The following is a 26,214-nucleotide window of genomic DNA, read 5'->3' as shown; positions in this document are numbered from 1 at the left end:
GGGAAGGGAAGGGGAGAAGAAAAAGGAGCAAGAGGAGGAGGAGGAGAGAATTTTGAGACCATGACAAAAATTAGAGACGCAGAACAACCTCTACACTGACACTCAAGCTGCTTCTGACATCTATACACAAAATCCTTACAACGAGACAAAACAACAGTAACAAATGAAACAAAGCTTGGAAGCCATGATTTCTAAGGGCAGTTCTAGCTACTAAAAGCCATGTGGGAGTTCCCGTTGTGGCGCAGTGGAAATGAATCTGACTAGGAACCATGAGGTTGAAGGTTTGGCCCCTGGCCTCACTCAGTGGGTTAAGGATCTGGCGTTGCCAGGAGCTGTGGTGTAGGTCACAGACGTGGCTCAGATCTGGCTGTGGTGAAGGCCAGCAGCTGTAGCTCCCATTCAACCCCTAGCCTGGGAACCTCCATATGCCTCAGATGCAGCCCTAAAAAGCAAAGAAATAAAATAAAATAAAAGCCATGTGATGTCAGCAGCCCCTAAAATTCTTTTCAGAAAGACACTTTTAGAGTTCCCATCGTAGCTCAGTGGTTAACAAATCCAACTAGGAACCATGAGATTTCGCGTTCGATCCCTGGCCTTGCTCAGTGGGTTAAGGATCTGGCGTTGCCATGAGCTGTGGTGTAGGTCACAGACGCGGCTCGGATCCCGAGTTGCTGTGGCTGTGGTGTAGGCTGGCAGCTACAGCTCCGATTAGACCCCTAGCCTGGGAACCTCCATACACCGCAGGTGCAGCCCTAGAAAAGACAAAAAAAAATAAAATAAAATAAAAGACCCTTTTAAATCACATTTCTGTTTCTTTGTTCTTTCTCTCCAGCACATGCCCCAGTGTTTCCATACAGTTCTCCTATACAAACACTCATAAATATTTTGGACTCACACTGAGGGAAAATTACATGGGTCCTTCCACCCAGAGCATCCTCAAGACCCTATTCTTCCCTGCCCAATCCCCACCTATGCTTCTTTGCCTAAACACCAAAACTCATCCAGTTTCTCTTCATTTTAAGTCAGTGGTATCTATAGTCTTGGAAGACTCTGCTCGACTATGCAAAACTCACACTGAGAAATATCCGCACCAGGATTAAATGGGCTGAATTTTGATTTTCTTTTCCTACAAACACTCTTTGAGGGCCTCAATGAATAGAAGTAAGTAAGTTAAATATCCCAAATAAAGCTTCCCCACACGGGGGAAAAGAAACATTCATTTACAGCCACTAAATTAAGAAGACCGAAACGATCCAATTTCTTAACTTCCAATATTACAAAACTGCTTTCTTCCACACTTTCGGGAATCAAGAAAAGGGGATTTTTTTTTTCCCCTTTTGAACACCATAACTCTAAAAACCCTAGAAATGATAACCCTTTCAGATAATAGTCTAAAATGTCCCACCTGCAGTGCCCTGGTTTACCTTACTCAGCTGTCATTCCTCAGAGGAGGACAATGAATCTGCCATGAAGCCTGTACATCGAATCATTGACTCGTTCCAGAGGATTGGAAAAATGTTTGGCCCCATATGCACTGAGCTCCATCTCTCTAGTCAGTACATTTTCAGTCTCCACTACAAACTGTTTTCTCTTAAGACTAGTCATTTATCAAAGGAAAATAAATGAAACCAAGAAGTAAGTACCCAAGAAATGCTCCAAACAAGCATTTCAAGAAAACAATAAAACATTCCATTTCAAAATGCATTAACATCTAACCCACCACTTATTTACCCCACAGCCATCCAAACCAAAAAGGACATCAACATGGCCCTAACTCGGCAACTACACCCATGTGTTTGCTGAGCGTTCTTTTCAAACAAGCAAAGGTGTATTCTAGAGTGAAATGAGTCCCACTAACATTTTTTCTCAACTTCAGATAAAGTAAACATGGATGTTGGTCGAGGGCGGACCATAATGGGGGGAGTCAAGAGGTAGAAGACCTGCTTCCAAAGATGCTTCCTCTAGCTTTGTTGATTAGGCCAATCATGCAGATGCTAGCTCCTACTTTAGACTCAGGAAACAAGCCATACAGCCTCTAAATATCTATTTATTCTTGTAGAGAATATCTGGTTTTTGTCTTTTTGCCCAGCGTGCTTTCATTGTTAAAACTGCCCTCCGCTTCTTGGTAATGTTAGCAAATCATAAGGTTCCTCTTCTCCAATGAGGGTAGGATTATACCTGGAGGTATAATCCTTGACTCAAGCTGGACCAAGCAGAGATTTTCCTAGAATTTTGACTGGCAATAACACCCCAAAAAGGGGGCTCTCTGTGAATATAAGCTATTTCAACTATGTAAACCAATGCTGCCACCTGTGATAATGCCAACTTGCCAACCAAAAGTAATGAGCATAGACAAGCGAGGTGTCATGTGAGCACAGGGACACAGCTGCACCTAAAGCTGAGCTCTTGGGTTTAACAATAAAGTACAGGCTTTGTTTATGAAAGTTTGAATTGAGTTGCCATCACTTATACTAAGAGTCCAAAAATGTAATTGTCATATACTTCCTGCTGCTTTGCTTCTATCTTTGAAAAAGAACTTTGTCCAGATGATTCCTGCCACTTAAGGTCTGATCCCACTCCATCCATCTATGCTTTCCTTTCCTGATTATCTTCTTTGGCATGCTGAGGACATGTGGAAATTCCCCAGCCAGGGATCAAACTCATGCCATAGCAGTGACAATGCTGGATCCTAGTGAGGCCAACAAGGAACTCTCCTTAAATAGTTTTAATGACAGGGTTTGAATTGAGTACTCCATATTTGACTTAATAAATGTGTCTACACGGCTAGATGCTCTTTACATCTATTATTTTAATGGCTATATAATGTCCCGTGTCACCTTAATCTATGATGATTTACTTAGCCACTTCTCTAAAACAGACATTTAAATAACTTCTTAGTTATAAATAATGCTGGGAAAAAAATCTTTATGTATAATTTTTCTTTCTTATAAATTAATTCCTTATGGCAAATGCCCAGAAAGCTCATCAAAACTGAATTTGATCATTTAAATTTTCTTCTAATAGGCATAAGGTGATATCCCATTATTGGTTTAGTTTTTAACCTGGTTATTAAAAATGGTTCTTCTTAATATATTTGTTCTCTACTTGCATTTTATGTGAATTCTCTATTCTTGTTCTTAGCCAGTTTAACTCCTAAAGTTTGGTGATAGTCTTAAATATCTGCATGAATTCTTTATAAATACTAGGAAATTCTTTATAAAACTAATTCTTTGAAAATCTATATTCTATTTGGGTTTTTTTTAGTTTTACATGACTAGATTTTTTTTTAGTCTTATTAAATTATTAAATTGTTTTCTATTCCATCAGCCTTTAAAAATCAATCATTCAAGACTATCATCAAAAAGTATACAAATAATAAATGCTGGAGAGGGTGTAGATAAAAGGGAAACCTCTTACCCTGTTGATGGGAATATAAATTGGTGCAACCATTATGGAAAACAGTATGGAGGTCCCTTAAAAAACTAAAACTAGAACTACCATATGACCCAGCAATCCCACTTCTGGGCATATATCCAAAAAAGACAAAAACTCTAATTCAAAAAGATACATGCACCCCAATGTTCACAGCAACAGTACCTACAACAAAGACACAGAAACAATCTAAGTGTCCATCAACAGATAAAAGGAAGATGTGATATATATATATTACTCAGTCATAAAAAAGAATAACATATAGCCATTTGCAAAAACACAGATAGACCTAGAGACTAGCATACTAAGTGATATAAGTCAGAGAAAAACAAACATTATATATCACTTATATGTGGAATCTAAAAAAATAATACAAATGAGTCTACCTATAAAACAGAAACAGACTCACAGACATTGAAAACAAACGTGGTTACCAAAGGGGAAAGGGAAGGAGAGGAGAGATGAATTAGGAGTATGGGATTAACAGATACACACTATTACATAAAATAGATAAGCAACAAGGATTTACTGTGTAACACAGGAAACAATATTAAATATCTTGTAATAACCTATAAGGGAAAATAATCTTAAAAAAATGAAACATAACATACATGCAATTGAATCACTTCGCTGTATACCTGAAACTAACACAATACTGCAAATCAATTATACTTCTTTTTTTTTTTTTTTTTTTTTTTTGTCTTTTTGCTATTTCTTTGGGCCGCTCCCTCGGCATATGGAGATTCCCAGGCTAGGGGTCGAATTGGAGCTGTAGCCGCTGGCCTATGCCAGAGCCACAGCAACGCGGGATCGTTAACCCACTGAGCAAGGGCAGGGACCGAACCCACAACCTCATGGTCCCTAGTCGGATTCGTTAACCACTGTGCTACGACGGGAACTCCTATACTTCAGTTTTTAAAAAATCGTCATTCAGAAGCTCCCCTGTGGCACAGCAGGTTAAGGATCTGGTGTTGCCACAGCTGTGGCACAGATCTCAACTGCGGCGCAGGTTCAACCCCTGGCTCTGGAACTTCCACATGCCAAGGTTGCAGGCAAAAAAACAAAACAAAACAAAACAAAAAAAACAATCATTCAACACTCAGGTGTTGGTTTCATCCTTATATCAGAACTTATATCAGAATTCTCTACAATACCAGCCAATAGGAATGAAAATCAGCACAACCCCCCTGAAGGGCAATTTGGTAATATGAATTATATGTATACGAATATGCCTTTTAAAAATGTATATTATGTAGCTCAAAAATTGTATTTCTAAGGAATTTACCCTCAGAAAATAACTGAAATTTACCCTTAGGAAAAACTGAAAAGTGTACAAGAATGTTCATCACACAATGTTGCTTACAATACTAATACACTGGAACACAAACACCAATCAACAGGGATGGCTAAAATAGCTTACAGGGTATCCATGATTGATTTATGTTATAGATTGAGGTATATTGACATAAAAAGATATTTATTATGTAGTATTAAATTTAAAAAAAGTGACCAAAAATATGCACCCTGTTAAGCACACACAAACACACACACACTTATAAAAAAAAAAAGTTCTTTAATAAATCCACCTAACATTTAGCAGTCATTATTTTTGTTTATGGAATTATTGAAATTAATAGAACTTTTCCCTTCTTTTCACATTATATGTTTGTCTGGTTTCTTTCTTTTAGAACACACATAAGTTACTTTTGAGGTAATAAATAAAACAATATGGCCATTCTCATTTAGCAAAACCAAAAAAGAAAACTATCATTCTCAAAGTTGAGGTAATATTCTGGGTAGCATAGTCTGCTTTAAAAAAAATAATAATAACAAAACAAAACTATTATTTTTCTTTTTTAATTGTTTTCGTCTTAACTCAGTAATTTTATTTATAATATAAAAAAAACGGAATTCTTAGTTTTCAAGATGCAGTCTTGCATATTAAGTATCCTCGACCTTAGTAACTTTGCATAAAACACCTTGCAGGAATACACATGCCTTGATGTTCACAGCGTTTCTTTTATTATGCTTTATATTTATCTCCCACCCGTTATTACCGAAGTTGTTCCTCCAAGTTATCAGAGAAACAGAGTAAGAAACATAAAAAGATGTTATTTCTTCAACAGCTTAAATTCTACTAAAGAAACATGAATTTTTCTCCTTCTCATAAGCACTTGACTTATCTTATTCCCATAAAATCTCCCTCTCTTCTCCTAAGTCTTCAAACTGTGAAGAATTTTTTCTAGCACTTCATATTTTTCAAGCAGTCCTACTATTCCTTAAATTATCTTATTACAGTTGATCTTTCTTTTAATAAACTTTTTTTTTTTTTTTTTTTTTTTTGTCTTTTTGCCATTTCTGGCACATGGAGGTTCCCAGGCTAGGGGTCGAATAGGAGCTGTAGCCACCGGCCTACGCCAGAGCCACAGCAAAGCCGGATCCAAGCCGCATCTGCAACCTACACCACAGCTCGTGGCAACGCCAGATCCTTAACCCAGTGAGCAAGACCAGGGATCAAACCCAAAACCTCGTGGCTCCTAGTCAGATTCGTTAACCACTGAGCCACGACCTCCAATAAACACATTTTCAATGTAGGAATGATAAGTCCGATAAAATTCTAACAGCAAACAAAAGATAATCAGTTCTGCTTCCAGCACAAGAGAAAATTTATACTCTTCAAAACCTGGGGTAGGATAAGTAAAGTTTCAATTCAAAAAAATTTAATACAATAAAATGTACATGTTGATCTTAATCCTATCTGGAACATAATCTTTGCAAGTTGTGAACCAGAATAAGAGATTCACTTGACATAATGCCAGGTGAACCTGTTTTTGCTGAACTAATACTGAACATAACAGTACGACTCATTGTCAGATATGTCTGCATACGGACCTTTTTTTTTCCAGCAATGATGATCAGTTACCTGGAGCCACTCACACCAGCTCCAAAGCTCTGCAGAGCAACTACATCTGGACTCTGATGCAAATGAGAAGAGGGAGGAATGTGGAGCGGTGGGTGTCAAGATTCCTCACTTCCAACAATGCACTAATGGGTTTGTAGTGACAGAGTTAGAAGTCAAAAGAAAAGGATTTCCATTTCAAAGGGTCCCCAGGGGCTACAGAATATAATTCAAATGCCTTATTCCAGGCCCTGTGTGATCTGGAGTTACAAAATCCCTTCGTAGTGTTTTACCCCATCACCTCTCATACTTGAATCAAACTGGACTGCCTTTGCACTTAATGCTTTCACTTACACTGATCCTCCACCTAAAGAGCCCTTCCCTCATCTCTTCCAATTCTAAACTGACCAATGTTTTAAGGCCAAGATCAAAAGTGATTTCCTCCATGAACAACAGTATTCTCAGTAGCTGGCACATACTTAACTATTACTACTTACTAGTGTATACTTATACACATGAGATCCTGGGTACTTGTGTGTATTATCTCATTTATCTCTACAACGGTCTTACAATACATGCACAACTATTACCACCATTTAAAGATGAAGTAAGCAGCCCCAGCTTGAACAGCAGTGAAGAGCTCAAACTCAAACTCAGGAAGTCTGAATCTAGACCTCACACGGGTAACTATCCTGCTGTACCCTACAATGACACTTATCCATCCCAATGTGCTTTCAGCTAAGGCCATGATCTGACTATAGGGTACTTACATGGTTAGAATGTTCTCAGCCACAGTTACATAAAATCCTAGTTATACTGGCTTAAATAACGAGGGAATTTCTTAGCTCATAAAACAATTGCCCAGGACGATAAGTTCCTATGCTACTTATATCAGCAGGTCCACAACCAAAGAATAAGTCGCTCTGTTAATAATTCTCTCCTATTCACTATTATAAAGCCATTGTAGGAATGTAAGGAACAAGGAACTAAAAAATCTGTCCTCTAAGGTAGACACCTTCCTCTCCCAGCCCCTCCCAAACCCAATGGATTTCCCTTTGGAAGAAAGGAATGACATAAATTTAATAAATAACCAATCTCGGGAGCTGTCAGAAAAGAACTCACAGGTCATGGCCCAAACTCGAGTGTTTCTCGGGTACTAACAATAAACTGTTTCTTACTGTGAAAGTTTTTCCCTTTCCTTCTTCCTTTCATTTAGTTTATAAACTCTGGAAAACTAAGAAATCATTGCTAAAAAGAACTTAGCTAGCATACCAGAGGCTATGTATTTATTTTATATCAAAATGCCCAGATTTTTTAAAATTACTTCGTGCAGATTTTATATTTAAGTGTACCTTCCTGTCACAGAAGCAGAATGCCATCCATATTAGACTTTCAAAGCCAAATTTTCCTTAGACCTTTGCCACTCAAACTCCAAGAAAATATAAACTGGCTTAACTCATAACTGTCATTTGATATTTACATGGTTTTTCCCTTAGTAAGCAGAGGGCTTTAAAAAGTAAGTACCTATGACAAGATAATATCATAAGATGTCATAAATGAGTGACAGTTCTTTTCTAAAGTATACATGTGCATATATAAATGTACTATGTATAAAATAAACATATATGTATATACTTTGTAGTTATAGACAGATAAATGAAGGAAAAAACAAAATGAGGTACTAGGTTGTAAGGCAAAGTGGAGCAAAAACAGCACAAACTTAGAGAAAAAAATAGTGTGGAGAATGTATGGTCTGACCAGAAAATTGAGATATATGATCATGATACCATATTTTGAGCAAATTAATATGGCTGCCAAGCTCAGCTGTTATTTCTAAATTCAAAACAAAACATAAGAAATGTGTTTGTTAACTTAAAACATCTGTTCCTACCACAAGAATATGAATAAGAATGAAAATGCATATGGGTTATTCATCAATAAAAGCACAAAATCTCTTATATTATTCTTTTCACACAATTATTCTCAAAAGGTATGAATTTCCAAAGAGGAAACTAGCACATCTGATTATGGCGGACAATTTATAAAAGCCCAGCAAAGAAAAATGAATTATCTGAGGCACTCAGAGCCCAATTCTCACCACCTGGTACCCAAGGGGAGAAAAGTGTTCCCTCTGAAGCAATACAGAGGGGAAACTCTTCATTGCACATTCTGGGGTCAGGAGATTTTCTCACCCTCTCTAAGGGCTTCCTTAAGGCAAAAACGATCCACACAAATCAGAACCCAAGTTAGAAAGGTTTTTGGAAGTCATCTAGACCAAGCCACCACTATCTCATTTATTATAATGGCTGTCCACTCTCCTCTTGAATACCTCTAGCTAAAGAAAGCTCATTACTTCTCAAAATTTATTCTAGTACCTAGCACAGTGATGATGTAATACTGACTTTCTGCAGGGAAAAAAAAATTAGTTTTGACCCCAGAATAATTACATTTTAATAAAGAGTAGCCTCCCCACTTAAAAGCATATTACTCAGTATTTTAAAGTAAATGAAAAGAGGCTTAAAAATGATGAATTCTTGTTAATCGATAATGAAGAACAGTGACATCCTACCACATCCAACAGTGCTCTTGAGGGAAATTAAGGAATGGCTGATGTTACTGCTTCCCCTCTGAGTACATCCACAAGATGCCAAGTACTGCCACCACTCACCTTACTGCTGAGAAGTTTAAGGTGTTTGAGAGCAGCTACTGACAAGAGTCACTAAATGTTGGGGGGTGGTCTGAGTACTTCATATGGAAAACTTCCAAATTCTCTTCATTCTCCATAAAATCTCTTGAGCTGTTGATGAATGCCAGCACAAACACAGCTCTGAGACATTTTCATTTCTATGGGCTACCTCTTTGGTGTTTACAGTTTTAAATAAAAGAAAATAATGCTCTAACATCAATTTTTTAAAAAGACACTATGGAGTCCCCATCGTGGCACAGCAGAAACAAATCCAACTAGTATTCATAAGGATGCATGTTCAATCCCTGGCCTTGCTCAGTGGGTTAAGGATCCGGCATTGCCATAAGCTGTGGTGTAGGTCGCAGACACGGCTCGGATCCAGCGTTGCTGTGGCTGTGTATAGGCTGGCAGCTATAGCTCTGATTCAACCCCTAGCCTGACAACTACCATATGCTGTGAGTGCGGCCCTAAAAAGCAAAAGAATAAAATAAAGTAAAATAAAATAAAGTAGGAGTTCCCCTCGTGGCGCAGTGGTTAATGAATCCGACTAGGAACCATGAGGTTGCGGGTTCGATCCCTGGCCTTGCTCAGTGGGTTAAGGATCCGGCGTTGCCCTGAGCTGTGGTGTAGGTTGCAGACGCGGCTCGGATCCCGCGTTGCTGTGGCTCTGGCATAGGCCGGTGGCTCCGATTCGACCCCTAGCCTGGGAACCTCCATATGCCGTGGGAGCGGACCAAGAAATAGCTAAAAAAAAAAGACAAAAAATAAATAAATAAATAAAATAAAATAAAAGTAAAATAAAAAGACACTAGCACCTAAAAGCTCTACTTGTCTTCTTTAATCCTCTTTAATTTTTAATCAACAATGCTTACAGATTAGACCAGAAGTTCCAAATTTTTTTTCCATCACAATACACAGTAGATGACACTCCCACAAATGTTTCAGACTTTGACAAAACACCAAAAATATTTTGTAAGAAATGTAATAGAAGCATATCCAAACCACAATGAAATATCACCTCAAACCTGTTAAGATGGTTGTTCCAAAACGACAAAAGATAACAAGCATTGGAAAGGATGTGCAGAAATGGAAAGTCTTACACACTGTCAGTGAGAAAGTAAATTGGTGTAACCATTGGGAAAACAGTATGGATAGTCCTCAAAAAATTTAAAAGAATGGCCTTACGATCCAGCAATCCCACTCCTGGGCATACGCCCAAAAAAATGATATAAGGATCTTGAAAAGTTATCTACACTCTTATATTCAACTCTGAGTTATTCTCAACAACCGAGACATGGAAACAACTGAAATACCCATCAACAGAATTGACGAAGAAAATGTGATATATATGATAGAATATTATTCAGTCCTAAAAATAAAGAAATTCTGCCACTTGCAGCAACATAAGTGGACCTAAAGGACATTATGCTCAGCGAAGTAAGCCAGATGGAGAAAGACAAAAACGGCACGATTTCACTTACATGTGGAATTGAAAATATTTACACTCATAGAGCAGAGAGTAGAATGCTTGGCAGGGGAAAAAAGAGGGAGATCAAGGGGCGTAAGGCTTCACTTATGCAAGATGAACAAGCTCTGGAGATCTAATGTACGACAATGTGACTATAATTAACAACACTGTACTGTACATTTGAAAGTTGCTAAGAGGATAGATCTTAAGTGTTCTCACTATGAAAGGAAGGAAGGAAGAAAGGATATGGTAACTAAGTGAGGTGATGGGTATGTTTGTTAGTTTGTGTGTGATTATTTCATAACGTATCCCAAATCATCAAGTTGAACATCTTAAAAGATATAATTTTTGTTTATCCATGATACCTCAATAAAGCTGGAAAAATTTTAATAATTAGGACTGATTGCAAGTGAGGGCTCAGCTATAACTCCGCCCTTTTCTTTTATTCAAGAAAACATATCGAGCAATATAAGAAGAGTATTGTAATAATTATATATATGTATATATGAATAAAACAATTATATAAACAAATACAAAACTCAGGTATTCTAACGAATTCCTTGTGACCTTCCTCAAACTACTAACAACACAACAGTGAGCCATTGCCTAGGTGAGAACCACCCATGAGACTAAAATTCAAGCTTAAGTAGAATAAGTTAAAAATGTTAAATCTCTAGGAGTTCCCGCTGTGGTGTAGTGGGTTAAGGATCCTGTGTTGCCACAGTTGTAGCATAGATCATCACAGCTATGGCTCAGATTCGGTCCCTGACCCACAAACTTCCATATGCCACAGGTACAGCCAAAAAAAAAAAAAAAAAGACTTTGAATCTCTAAAGCTGCACAGTCCAATACAGTAGCCATGAGCCTATGTAGCTGTTTAAATTTTTAATCTTAATTCAGCAACCGTAAGCAAAATTTAAAATTCAGTTCCTCATGTCACTGGCCACATTTCAAGTGCCCAGTAGCCACATGTGGCTCACGGCCACCATACTGGACAACGCAGCTCTGGAACATTTCTATCAGCACAGAAAGTTCCCCTGGATGGTACCGCACTAAGGAATCCTGGCGAGGACATCATCTAACTCTCTCATTTTACAGATTTAAAAACTGAGGCCTCATTTCATTCAAGTGCCTCGCTCAGTACTACACAGCTAGTAACTACAGAGCCAGGACCCGAACCAGGACACCCTGGCTTCCTTCATGCAGTCACGTCCACGCTGACAACTTGTTGCCACCTAGGTGACCTGAGCGCCCATTCCTTGCCAAGCACGGTTCTGGATTCCCTCACAAGCACATTCTCAGGTAATCCTCACACCAACACCCTGTGAAGAATATTATTATATAGACCATGAAGTTGAGACTCTGCTGTCCAAAGTATCATGTCTGAGGCCACACAGCAAGTATGCAGCAGAACCAAGATGTAAACTCCAAAGCCTGATCCTTCCACTGTGTTATACTATATATAGCAAACACCTCGCATTTTGAATTCTTCCTGAAAACTTTCCCTTCCCTTCAAGTGTGCTAAAAGTTAGTGCCTCATGATTCACTTTGACAGCATTTGTGAGCCAAAGTGTTCCAGGTAGGAAAATCCCAACACTCCACACTTTTGATCTAGGGAAGAGGAGCAGTTATGTCCACTTTTTGCCAAGCGTGACTGCTTTACAGCAACGGTAACAGCCGCTAACCTTTACAGCAGGTCCCAGGCACCGGACTAAGTGCTTCATGCTACCCTCCTTTAACCTTCACGACAACCCTGTGAAGAAAATCGTTCATCTCCATTTGACAGCTATAAAAACTGGAAAGTCCAACCATCCACCCACAGTAAGAACCTATTAAGGAAAATTGCTTCTGGTGACACCAAAAGAAAGTGAAATTCTTTGTACTCAATATAGATGGAAAAGAACAGGAGATAGGTGAAAACTCTGACATAAAAAAATCTCTTTGGAGTTCCGTCATGGTGCAGTGGTTAACGAATCCAACTAGGAACCATGAGGTTTCGGGTTCGATCCCTGCCCTTGCTCAGTGGGTTAACGATCCGGCGTTGCCGTGAGCTGTGGTGTAGGTCACAGACGCTGCTCGGATCCCGCATTGCTGTGGCTCTGGCGTAGGCTGGCGGCTACAGCTCCGATTCAACCCCTAGACTGGGAACCTCCATATGCCGTGGGTGCGGCCCTAGAAAAGGCATAAAGACCAAAAAAAAAAAAAAAAAAAAAAACTCTTTTCCTCCTCATACCCGCTGCCCCATCACAAACACATCAAGTAGGTAGTTTTCCTCTGATGGATTCCTGCTTTAACACAGTCACACTCTCTCTTCCACGGGGGCTGATTTCAGAGAAAGTCCTGAGGGCCCGGGGGGAGGGGGCAGGGAAATTGTGGGATAAAGAACACACCCCAAAATAGATTATGCAGGGTTTCTTCTTTTTTTTTTTTTTTTTTTTGTCTTTTCTAGGGCCACTTCCACAGCATATGGAGGTTCCCAGACTAGGAGTCTAATCGGAGCAGTAGTTGCCAGCCTACGCCAGAGCCACAGCAACGCGGGATCTGAGCCTCGTCTTCGACCTACACCACAGCTCACGGCAATGCCGGATCCTTAACCCACTGAGCGAGGCCAGGAATCGAACCCACAACCTCATGGTTCCTAGTTGGATTCGTTAACCACTGTGCCACAATGGGAACTCCCATATGCGGGGTTTCTAAAGGTAGAGGAGCTTCTTGGGTATTTTCTGACCCAAGGAATGGCAAGAAGAGAAAGGCAGGGAAGACAGCATTAAAGAAAGAAGAGAGACAGCTGAAGCCAGAACATAACAGGAGAGATGGGACTTGCAGCTTAGAACCAAATTACCCCAGGGTGTCAGCCTGAGTCCATAGGGCTGTCAAAGGGTAGGAAACACAATGCACTGCTGAGGATGTGTGTGGCTACATAGATATGATATAGCGTGGATTATATACTAAGACAGAATGACCCCCTAAGCCTCCCTTGCTCTGTGTAGTGAATCTGGCGCACACTAGCGCAGGAGAACCTCAGCTAAACAGGAAGGGTTAGCCAGGGACAGCTGGCTTTTTCGGGAGGTCAGGACAGACTGGCAGAGACAACTGCGTGGCAGGTGCGGGGTGGGGGGTGGGGAGCGGCACACTGAGCTGAAGGTAAAATAAGCTAGTTGTGTTTGGAGACAACAGGCAGCCTGGCTTGGCTGTGAGAAACAGCAGGCTTTGGAGCCAGAACCACGTAGGAACACCCTCTTCCTCTAGTGCCGACCAGCTGTATGATTTGGAAAAGGGCCTTAGGCTTTCTGAGCCTCCATTTCCTTATCTGTAAGGACAATACCTATTTCCTGGGATCACTGAAAGTATGAAATGCATAGCAGGTGCTAAATAACCGTCCCTCCCCTTCTTCTTCTTGGTTGATAAAGAGGAATTTTCTTATTGCATAAAAGCAGGTAGCAGGCATTTCCCCCACATTATCTTCTTGGCTCTACAAAAACTCTTCGGGGAGGCTCTATATACCTCCGGTTCATATAGGAGGCAATGGAGATTCAGGAAGGTCCTGTTACTTGGCCACAGAGCTAGTCTGTAGCAGATAAGGAAGACTACAAACAAGGTCAGTTGGACCACAAGGGCCATGAATGTCACACTCTATCTGGCAGCTTCCCAGGCAACAAGTGATGAGATGGAGAAGGTATCAGTGGAGGAATCCTCACAACTAGCAGCCAGTGCCTGGATCTGTGTTCTCATTTGCTTGGTATGTTTCATGGAACTCTGGGTAAGGCTGATGCTTTGCCATTGTCAGCCAGACCCACTTTCCACTTCTGGTTACTCACTTGAGAAATGAAGGAAGCCCAATGACTCCACACTCCTTCCCCAGATTTCCCACCTATAGAGTTTGGACTACATGATCTCTGAAGTCACGCCTAGCTCTAAACTGCACACAGATTTACAAGGTTTGGGCTGGTACATCACACCACTGCCCTCAAAGCAGTTCCCGACTCTGAAGCCTCTCACCCTATAAATTCTCTCAGCCAAGGGGTTACTTAATCAGAGAATCCTAGAACAGTATTTAAAAGTTATTAAACTCCATATTTTAATTCTAAATACATAAATGAATGTTCATTCAATTTCACTGATGCAGGTGCAGTGCTTTTTCTTCCAGGTCAGACTGCGTGGAGAAAGAGCAGCAATGAATTATGCAGACCATCAGCTCTGGCCACAGCGCATCATACCCACTCCCAGTCTGAAGTTCCTCAAAATGGAAAGAGAACCTTCAGTGATCACAGATAAATCTAACTGCAGAATCCCCCTGAACTTTTGTTCCCCCCCCCCCCCCGCAATCTTTTAGGGTTGGTTCTCTCACACTTAATTTGACAGCAAAGTTTTAGTGACTCACCTCTATGGAGTCTTTTTTTAAAGTATTCAGCATAGTTTCCCTAGAAAACATAAATGCTATTTCTTTTCATATTCACATTTCAGCAGTTTAATTAAACTAAGTCAGATACTGTCATTCTGCTGCTCTAGCTCTTCCAATGGCTCACGCACCTGACTGAAAGGATAAGCTAAAGTCCATACGAGGCCCCATGTGCCCGGTCACTGCTCACCTCTGGCCTCGTTTCCTGCCATCTTCCCCCTGGATCATGTACGCCGGCCATGCCGACCTCCGTGAACTTCTTCAAATGGCCAAGCAAGCTCCTGCCTTCAGACTTGACGCTTGCTGTTCCACCTGCTGTTCCCCCACCCTGAGATTCTCTTCCCCTGGGCATCCAGGTGACTAACTCACCCCTTCAACTGTCACCTCACTTTCTTAGGGAGCCCTCCTCTACCCCCCTATTTCAAGTAGCCACACTTGTCCCCTATTCAGCCTCTTCTATCTCCCCAACCTCATACTGTTTTCCTCTGGCACACTAATCTGGCATTCTAAATATTTTACTCGTTAGAATTTGAGCTTCATGAGGGGAAGGATTTGTTCATTCGCGGATGCATTCCTAGTGCCTAGAACAGCAGGTCCACAACTGTCACGTGATATATAATAAACTTTATTATTGTAGTAAATGTATTATCTTTCTGACTGAGTTGTACAATCACAAGCACATCAGCTGGAGGAGCTGTAGGTAGAAACGGAACAGAATCTTGGGAAGCAAAGAAGCCAGAGGAGGGGCTGGGAATATGCTCGTGCACAATCCTTTAACTTCATTCAACCAGAATGACCTCTCCATGTACCTGATGCTTTCACAGTCAAACCTCTCTTCAGATTCAGGAAGAACAACAGAATCTGGTCCACCCCTAGTGTCAGCTGCCTTCAGCAAATCTCTCTCTCTTATCCTTGTTTCTTCATTTTAAAAGGGGGGGGGTATAAAATAATACGTGACCTGCCTATTTCACTAGCCTATTGTGTGTGTCAGATGGATTGATAGCTATGAAAATATATCAAAAAGCTATGACACACTCTATACAGTAAGGAATTTTCTTTGTTTTCAAATGCACAACTAACATGTCGATAATATCTACTACAGCTCCCTAAAACTGATGATACACTTTATAGCACTTTGATTTTAAAATGATTTCTAAAATGTATTAAAGAATAAACAGTTGGGAAAGTAGGCCTTTAAGGGCATGGAATGGGAAAGAGAGTGGAAAATGGCTTTCGCCTGATTCTTTAATAGAAAAAATATAAGGAAGGGGGAAACCCATAAATCTCCAGAGCAGTAACTAAATTACATAAAGTTCAGAGTCAAGAATATTATTGTGAACATCTACAATTACCTAGACTTTTAGATATTTCAAATATCCCTCATCTATTTCAACACCATACAGATAATCCAAGATGACATACATCATCACACATGTCAATAGCAGGTCAGGATGCAAATGAGCAAACCCTTTCCAACCATCTGACTTCTGCTTTTATTACAACATTTATTAAGCTGAAGTAAAAAAAAAAAGTGGTAAAGAATGACTTGTCACACCATTTATTGGAGTTGATGGAGTGTAGACGGTCTTTTCAATAAGGCTTTAACACACTGTTATGCACCATAGTACATTATTAATGAAAAGAAATGCAGGAGTCTTGCATCAGCTTTTCCCCCAAGTCATCCTGACATTAAATTCAAAATCAATCCTACTCTACATGGCAAAGGTTCATAGATAAAATGTTAATTTTTTTGTTGTTTACCAAAACTTAAGCGATTGATTCAAAGCAACAGTCGGGATCCTCCATATTGTAACTCAATAACCATACATTTTTTGGAGGGGGGTTTAAAGGAAGAAGTAAATGCAACAGGAAGATAAACAAATTGTGTCCTAGTTCATATCTGACAAGAGAATGGGATCTAATTTTCTCTCTGACTGAGAGAACGCACAGGACAGCCATGGAATGCAAACTGTGTTAGGTGTTTGTATTTCTCTTCCAATACCTGAGTATCCAAATGGAACTAATTCACTCTGGAAAAGGTATTAAGTAATTGAGCATGATTGTGCCAAGAAGAAGGATAATCCTCAAACTGTGAAGGAAAATAAACATATTTCACAATGACAGGGTCACTTCATTCTCTCAGTAACCTCAACCAAGCATTTCACATTCAAAAGAAATAAACCAAATACATGAAGAATGACCTACCGCCAACAAGGAACCCTGATAGACACAAGCACCTGTGGGGAAAAAACAAAACAAGAATTAAAAGGAATGCATAACAGACCAACAGGCACAGCCCTGGCCAGCTTACACTAAAACTGCATCTACATGCATCGAAATCAGCAAACTGGGCTTTTCCAAAATCTTAAAAGCTTGAGAATTCTGCCCCTGGGGAAATAACTCCATACACTGAAACAAGATTTCTTGGACATGCATGATAGAAAGCATTGTTTAAAACTTATTTGAATTTTAAAATAAATATATTTGTAATGATATGCTGTAAGTACAGTGTATATTTTCCCACATAACAAATCAGTAACACGTCCACAGTCTAGTCCCAATTTACTTATCCAGGCTTCTCTACCACTCTTTGCTTACACAAATTCCCCAGTTCAAACCAAGAGGCCGACTTAGGGTCCCATGATATTTTCTTATCTCAATGCTCTTGTTCATTTTCTTTTCCCATAGGAGATGCATTTGTTCTATTCAAGGTCCTTGAACTTGATCTCATCTCCTTCAAGAAGCCTTCCAGCCTACAAGATTATGCCTTTTTCAATCAACTTTTGAACAGCACAGTAAGTGCTGATTTAACCTGTAAACATGTGAGCAGTGTGCTAATACTGACTTCCTCAGAAACAGGCTGCAAAGTAGATTTTAACAGCAAACACACACCAAGGCAGACGCATACTTGACAATGTGCCGCACCTGAGGTCCAAAAAAGGAAGGACACATTTTACTACGGTGCCTTGCCACCAACAGATCATTCCTAAAATCTCAATACTATTAACCTCCCAGGAAAGAGCTGGTCAACCTTATCCTCTAATCAGAGAATTAAGAACAATCTTCAAAGAAAATGAGATGGCTATTTATTTACCCTTGGGGTTTGAATCAAAGATCTTCATAGGCAAACTTATTGAAATGACTTTTGTGCCCTTGACATTCAAATAAGGATAACTTGAGATAAAACCTTGGGAGGAAATTCTTCTCAACTGACTTTTTTCTCTTTAAAAATCCATTCAAAGAGAGCATAATAGGAGTTCCTATTATGGCTCGGCAGTAATGAATCTAACTAGTGTCCATGAGGTCACGAGTTCAATCTCTGGCCCTGCTCAGTGTGTCAAGGATCTGGCGTTGCCATGAGCCGGATGTCACAGAAGTGGCTTGGATCCCACATTGCTGTGGCCGTGGTGTAGGCTGGCAGCCATAGCTCCAATGTGACCCCTAGCCTAGGAACTTCCAAATGCTGTATGTGTGGCCTAAAAGAAAAAAAGAAAAAGAAAAAAAAAAGACAGCATGATAGTATTTCATAGTCTCTGGTATATCATAAGAAAGGAGATATATATATCTGTCTCACATGGATATAGATATATAATAATTATATATGATTATATGATATATGGACATAAATTAATCATATATAGGTAAATAAACATATAGTAACACAATTAAATTCCTAAATTATTTAAATGGATATATTTAATTACCTATGACATTTAAAAGTTAAACATAAAGATCATCACTTAGACACGATTTAACAAAATTTAACCTTTAGAACAAAATCGAACCTTTAATAAGACTATCCCAAACTAATTTTACTGCCCTCCTCCATAGCACTACCTTCCAAATGCCAGTATCTTTTCAAAACCCCAAAAGGAATCAGGTTTGGTTTTTCTTGTTTGTTTGTTTTTATGGCTATGGCACGCAGCAGCTTGATGTGGGATCTCAGTTCCCAGACTAGGGATTGAACCTGGGCCACAGCAGTGAACATGCTGTGAGAACCCTACCCACCAGGGAACTCCTAGGAATTGGATATCTTAAGAATCTAAGTACTCTTATCAAAACCCACTTCTGGAAATGTAGACAGACATTATAAACTCATTGTGATATAAAAAATAAAGTGGCATCGAGTACGGCGCCACATACACACACTTGGCTAAGCCAAACATCTGCCAGAAACTCAAGTCAAAATAATAATAATTATTATTATTACTATGTGTAACTGCTGATAAATTATTTCTGTCATTAGAAAAAGGAAATAAATTCAGTTTGGGTTGCTCTAGGATGTACAATTCTTTTTTTTTTTTTTTTGCTGACTTTTTTTAATTACTCAAATGAATCTATCACATCTGCAATTGTACAATGATCATAACAATCTGATTTCACAGGATTTCCATCCCACAGCCCAAGCACATCCCCCCACCCCCCAACCTGTCTCCTTTGGAAACCATAAGTTTTTCAATGTCTGTGAGTCAGCATCTGTTCTGCAAAGAGGTTTAGTCTGTCCTTTTTTCAGATTCCACATGTCAGTGAAAGCATTTGATGTTGGTGTCTCATTGTATGGCTGACTTCACGTAGCATGATAGTTTCTAGGTCCATCCATGTTGCTAAAAATGCCAGTATCTTGTTCTTTTTAATGGCTGGGTAATATTCCTTTGTGTATATGTACCATACCTTCTTGATAGGATGTACAATTCTAAAAGAAATAAGCTTTGGCCTCTGAAGGCTTTCCTAAAACATAATATCTCTACCCAAAAGGCAGCCATGGAAATGAGTCTCCATTAACACAGCTTCCAAAACCTCACTGCTTGACTCTATAGAGCAAAAAAAGCATTCCACTGTGATTTCCAGTCCCATCAAGCAGCCACCACCGCCTGACGCCAGGCGCAGTATTCCAAAGCAAGCATATTTCTCCCACACTGGCACATGCTTCGCATCCACAGCAGATGACGTCCGGAGGTCTGCTGGCACTGGGTGCTGGGTGCAGCTTCCGGCTCTGCCTTTTCTCTAACTGATCAACTCAAATACTCCAGAAAACTAAGGGACTCTTTTCACTCATCACTTTTTTTCTTGAGGAATGATGTTACGACTGCAACTCTATCTGAGGTTCGATATGGGGTTTATTTGAACTTAAGGAAACTCCAGCTTAAGGGGAATTCTGACTGATAATGAAGACCTGGAAGGAGAAACAAGCCTTCTTCAGGCAAAAACAGGAAAAATAAGAGAAAAGAGGAAGGAGAGTTCCCTGACCAAGAACCTGGCCAGTTTGGGGGCATGGAACACAGCTGAGATGGCAGGTAATTTAAGTTCTAAGACCTGGGAGAAAGTGCATCAAGTTTTTCAGGGTGAAAGGATCTTGAAGCCTAGGAAGGAAGCTGAGATCCCAAGAGCTTCCTCTCCTGTGGTTGATGCCTTTCTTGCAGGTCACATAGGCAAAACGTCACCTCATATTCATTTAAATGAGTAAGTGTCTGTCTGTAGGCCCTTTGGCACATTATAATGTATTCTATTATCAGGCACCTGTGTAAAACCTGAAGTTTTTAGAGAAAATTTGACATATAATCTGCACAGTACTCACATCCTGAAACCATTCACCACAGAAGCTGTACCTGATAACATGAGCATATTAGAGAAGTGAAATCTGAGAGTCACAAAATGTCAGATCATTAGTTCAATGAATTAGTGGCAGATATGACCATGAGATGAGAGGAAACGTGGAGAGCATGGTATCACAAAAACATGACTCGTTAGGAACAAGCAGCCACAAGTTGGTATTTAAATGTTCAAGCTTTATGTTGTGCTATAATTCAGCATATGGCTTGTACACTGTGGAACAGTTAAAACAGAATCATTTTCTAGACTGACAGGACAGCTCATGTTCTGATTACTGTCAACCAGGAGTCAGATCAATTAATAGAGCCGTTAAAATGAAAATGGACCAACTGTTTTTGAACTATTGTAAGATCTGGCACATGGCGCCAACTGAGCCATGTGGTAGTCCCCTCCTCTCTCCTGAGCCAAGTGGTGGGAAGTATTATATGACTACTCATGTCTGAGTAAAACTGAGTGATATTGCCACTCGAGTTCACAACAGTAAATACAGAAGGATTTATATGCAGAGGGTAGCACCCAGAATCCAATCCTCAGAGAACAAAAATGTAATAGAATGGAAATAAGAGCCTATGACAATACATCTCTTTATTTCACTAGTAGGTAGTAGAAAAAGCTAGAAAAATGCGGAGTTGCAATTATTCAATATTGGGAAACCTATCAAGGACCCCTACTGCCATCTCATCCATATTGATGACTTCCAGGTATGCAAACTCCTGGACAGAAAGTATTGTGAAAAAAAAAAATTTTTTTTTTGATGTCTATATGCCCTACCAGACATAACCTGATACATAAGCTCTCCATAAAGATTTGCAGAATGAAAGAATGAAGAGATAAGCTATTTTTCCCAGCTGACATCTTTCCTCCCTTAATATAGAGTTTTAAACAAAGAATCTTGCACAGATGGAACACTCTAGCCAAGAGTGGAACCAAATATGCTGATCCACCTATACATAAAACACACTGTCTATCAAATGTTCGTTTTCAGTGTATTCTATTAATGGCATTTAAAGGAAAAAGGCTGGAAGATTGTGAGATTGTCTAAAATCACATGAAAAGTGATGCACACAGACTAGAACTCAGTTCTCTTAACCTCCAATTCAAGAATCTTTGTCTATCACTAAACCAACATGTTCTATCTAGCATAACTTCACAGGATTTCCATGGGTCAACACAACTGTAGATATGTTTCTTCAGGAGTCCCCTGGTAGCTCAGCAGGTTAAGGATCCGGCAGTTGTCACTGCTGTGGCTCAGGTTGCTGCTGTGGTGCCAGTTTGATCCCTGGCCCAGGAACTTCTGCATGATTCAGAAAGCAGCCATGTTTCCTAGAAGTTTCTCTGTGACCTCTTGATTTTACTATGTTCTCAAATCTTAGTAGTTTATCAGCTTGGCAATATAAGAAAATGTAAAATAATAATGCCAATAATGTGTTTGCAAAACTTGATTTTTCTTTTAATAATTAAAATTCAGAACTAGAAAGTTGTTACTAACCATAAATGAGCAGCAGATATTGATTTTTTTCCTATGCTGCATGATTAGTAGAAGTATTTTAGAACTATCACCTAGCAAACTTCCGCATTTGGTAAATAACAGACCACAGTCCACAGACATTAGGTGGTTCATTCAAGGTCACACACCAGCAGTTTAAGCTTAATTTGAAATATGATTTGGCAATACTAGTTCACCTGATCAATTATTTCTTAGCACCTATGGTGTACCAGGAGCCAAGGTGGAGATACAAGAATAACCAGAAGCCATTCTAAGCCCTCAGTGAGCACACAGTTAAGTAAGGAAGATTGCATCTTTATCAATTATAATTGTAGAATTATTAGCTGGTATACTAGAAACACACATAACACACTCTGAGTACTGAGAAAAAAACAGCAAATTCTCCCATGACCTTGACAGCAAAGTATCACAGAGTAAGTCACATAAACAGACACATACATGTTATATACAATAGCAAAGACATGGAAACAACCTAAATGCCTATAGGCAAAGGAGTGGATAAGGAAGATGTGGTACATATGCACAATGGAATATTATTCAGCCATTAAAAGGAAAGAAATAATGGCATTTGCAGCAACATGGATGGACCTAGGAAATATCATGCTAAGTGAAGGGAGTCAGACAGTGAGACGCCAACGTCATGTCCTATCACTTACATGTGGAATCTAAAAAAAGGACCCAGTGAACTTCTTTGCATAAGATACTGACTCACAGACTTTGAAAAACTTATGGTTTCCAAAGGAGACAGGTTGGCGGTTGGGAGGTGGGCTGGGGGTTTGGGATGGAAATGCTGTAAAATTGGGTTGTGATGATCATTCTACAACTATCAATGTAATAAAATTCATTGAGTTTTTTAAAAAAATTTTAAATTTAATAAAAGAGACACATGTGAATGCTTCTTTTCCATTAAAAAAAAAAAATCATTGCCAAGGCTAATAATAAAAACTTTAGGAGGAGCTCTCTAGTGGCCTAGGGGTTAAGGATCTGGTGTTGTCACTGCTGTGGCTGGGGTTGGATCTCTGGCCAGGGAACTTCCACATACCCAGGGCTTGGCCAAAACAAAAGACAAAAAACCAACAAGCCTGAGGAAACCTCTAAGATTCCTAAGCTCTCTATTCTTGACCTCAATAGTCTTATTTTTAAAAGAAAAACCCTGACAGAACCAAATCAAAGGTCTCATCAAATGACAGCTCATTCTTTGGCTGTGGGACTGTTATCATTGAATTAATTTAATTTAATGAGATAGAGTATGTAAAGTGCTTAGTGTGGTGCCAAGCAAGTAGCGCAGTGCTCAGTAAATGTCCATATTCATTCATCCATCCACTCATTCATTTATTATTAGGTAAGCACCTTTATGACTTGGATGGAAACTCTCAGAGATCTATAAATCCAAGTTGGGAAATGATTCTAGAATGCTCTAAAGGTGGGATGAAACAGTAAGACGTTTCCAAAGAATCTCCGGAGGAATAGCGCCCCCAGCTCCCTGCATTCACTCCTCCTCCCCCATCCCAATAAAATACTTCGGACATTCTTAAACTTTGCCCTTTGTATTAACTAGTCTTCCAGAGAGCGAACCCTGCAGGCCCGTAATAATAATGGCTTTTGTAATTTCAGATTTGCTTCTGAAAGGTACATCATTCCAACTGCGCCCTGGTGAGCTATGAGGGACAGTTAGCCCGATGTCCGCGTTGCTGTGATATAATCCTAAACAAGAAACTGCCACCAGCAAGTTAGGATTTGAGTGGCCTGGGCTGACGCTCCCATTTGCTTTATTACAGTAAAGCCCTACAAGTTTTAGGTTGTGTTTTGTTTTTTAAGTTTGCGTACGCACGCACACACAAAGAAAGACATAGTTCTACAGGTTACGCCCCGTTTGAAAAAGTCTGCAAGGGGCCCCAGACCTGCTCTTCCGGGGGACAGTACACACTTGGGTGGGGGCAGGCTGACCCTTCACCCATAGTAAAGTCCCCACTGCTCTGCATTTCCAAAGCCATGCCACTAGCTAGGAGCTTAGGTGGCTGCAGGTCGACCCGAGGTAGGGCTTTGTCCGCCCCGGAGGCTGCGGCTGCCGGAGTATGTACCAGCGAGCCGCCCACCTGCACCAGCGCGGAGAAGGCACCCCGCCCCGCGCGGGCCGCGGCTGCGGCTCTGATTTGCTGCGGGGCAGGTGAACTCTTCTTCCCGCAGCTGGATGAATAATGAATGGAGCCAGGAGGGGAAGCCGAGAGCCTGAGGCGGTAGATTAAGCCGTCTTCCTCGGCCCGCCGGCTCCCTTCCCCCTCCCTAAGTACCAGCTAGGCGACTTTCCCCGCGCCTCGGAGCAGGTGGGAGCTCACAGCGCCTGGCGTCCCCGGGCCCGCCATCCCATGACCCCCGAACTCCTGATTTCTTTATCGATTCATTTATTTGCCTGGGCTCAGATTGCTCTTGCTATCATGGCGACAGTTCCCTCAGCCTCCCCCTTTCTCTCCCCCAGCTCCAAGGTTTTACATGTGGGTTGGAGCCCCGGGAGGAAAATCGGGAGACAGAGGGCGAAGTCAGATAATGGAGCTAAACTCTTATTAACCACTTCTTTTCTGGGTGAGAGGCAGGATCGTGCCTCTGTGTACTGGGGAGATTTCTTTTAGTGCAATTGAATTGTCCACCTCCAGAACACACTCTGACCAGCTTATAGAATCTTAACTGGACTTGACAGGGAGGCTCATTGGGACGAGGAGGGCGGGAGAAAGACGGGGATTTTTAAGGTGCCGGATTTTTATGTTTCATAGGAACAGAAGTATTTTTACACAGGTAAGAGCAATTGTTCACTCCTCACCTACGCTCCATGTAGTTGCTCCATTCAGGGTCACCAGGGAATGGGAAGAAAGAGAATCCAATTTCAGAAAGGGCACTTCAATCGGCCACCCACCCACCCAAAAGCACTTAAGACAGAGAGGGAGTCCGGAGTTGGGCTTGTGTTCTGCATGCAAAACAATTAAGAGTTGGAATCTTCTCAGAAAAACCCCACTCCAGTTCCAGGGCCACCCAACTACCCATCCCCAAAAAACTTCCATCCGATCCACAATACCATAAACCCGCTGAGCTTTTTAAAGAGCACGATCCCACACACACACGCACACACACACCACCGCTCTCTCACCTTCAGAATGATGAGGCAATACCACAAATTCCGCCAATGCTAGGGCCACCCCGAGCCACACTTTGAAGACACTCATTGCCGCCTCGGCACCCACGCTGGAGGAGCCCAGCCTTCAGCATCCAAGAACCAGTTCTCAGCCAAAACGCAGGCTTCGGCGCCTCAGGCTGCGCGCACCGAAAAGGGCGACGGGCGGTCACCTCCGGGGAAATGAGGCGATGGACCAGCCGAAAGCGACCCTCACATCAGCCCGGAGGCGCCAGGGGTCGGGCGGGGGATTCAATTCGGTCACTGCCGGGCCGCGAGCGCGCCCAGCACTCCAGCAGAGCAGGACGCCAAGGCCGGCTGAGCTGCGGAGAATAAAAGAGAAGGCAGGGCGCAGTTCCCCGCGGCGGTCTCGTAGGAAAGTTGCCGGTCAACGGCGGGAAGGATCTCCCAGCATTTCTCTCAGGCCGGAGCCGTCCGCTCCCGGGTCCCTAAGCGTGGAAATCCCGGCGCAGGTCCCTCGCAGCAGCTTTTTAAAGTTCGCTTGACACTCTACGTCGGCGCCGCGTAGGTGGAGGGGGTCACCAGGAGCCCGGAAAGACCCTCCCACTACTCCTTCTGGGCTGGGCCACCCGGCTCGGCGGACCTCAGCCACCCGGGGCTGCTCGCAGGAAACTTTGTGCCGCGCTGCGGGCAGTTCCCAGGACTCGCCGCGCTGCAGTTGCCCGGCGCCGCCTGGGGCTGCGCTCCCTGCCGCAGACTGTGCGAAAGCTACCGAGGAGAACCGGGGCCGGCGGCGCGGGGAGCGCTGCCGCTACTTTCCCGCCCCCGCCGCTCGCAGCGGTGAGGGGGGCTGCCGGGCGCGGCTAGCTCCACGCTGGCGGCCACCTCCGCACCGTTCGCCCCGAGCTCATCTGCAGGTCGAGGTGTGATTACCGGGATGGAGGACGAGCCGTCATTTTAAACGCAGGGAGGAAAAAGCTAGAGAGCCTGGAAAGGACCCTCGAATTAGAGCCACTCGGACCGGAGAGCCCGCAAACGCACAAAATAAGGCCCCCTCTGGATCCCCGCGTTTAAAGGACACACGCTCCG

At 41.5% G+C, this 26,214-nt stretch overlaps 1 protein-coding gene across 3 annotated transcripts in view; it reads right to left on the bottom strand.

Annotated features, from left to right (window-relative positions):
• FRAS1 (Fraser extracellular matrix complex subunit 1) overlaps positions 1–25,630 on the bottom strand; it is a 453,363-nt gene extending 427,733 nt beyond the window's left edge. For all 3 annotated transcript variants that reach the window (XM_013978814.3, XM_084972579.1, XM_021100604.2), the window contains exons 1-2: positions 25,141–25,630; positions 17,090–17,121 (exon numbers count right to left, since the gene is read on the bottom strand). In XM_013978814.3, the coding sequence (XP_013834268.3) occupies positions 17,090–17,121; positions 25,141–25,216 (108 nt within the window). In that variant the 5' untranslated portion in view covers positions 25,217–25,630. The remainder of the gene's footprint in view (positions 1–17,089; positions 17,122–25,140) is intronic.
• Positions 25,631–26,214: the final 584 nt, after the last annotated feature.

The sequence above is a fragment of the Sus scrofa genome, chromosome 8 (assembly GCF_054392235.1).
Source record: "Sus scrofa isolate SSC_HxYL_T2T_F1_AM1 chromosome 8, Sscrofa_HxYL_maternal_Yorkshire_Landrace_v2.0, whole genome shotgun sequence".
Classification (NCBI taxonomy): domain Eukaryota; kingdom Metazoa; phylum Chordata; class Mammalia; order Artiodactyla; family Suidae; genus Sus; species Sus scrofa.
The sequence above is the reverse complement of the archived record's forward strand: the minus strand, read 5'-3'. Positions and strand labels throughout refer to the sequence as shown.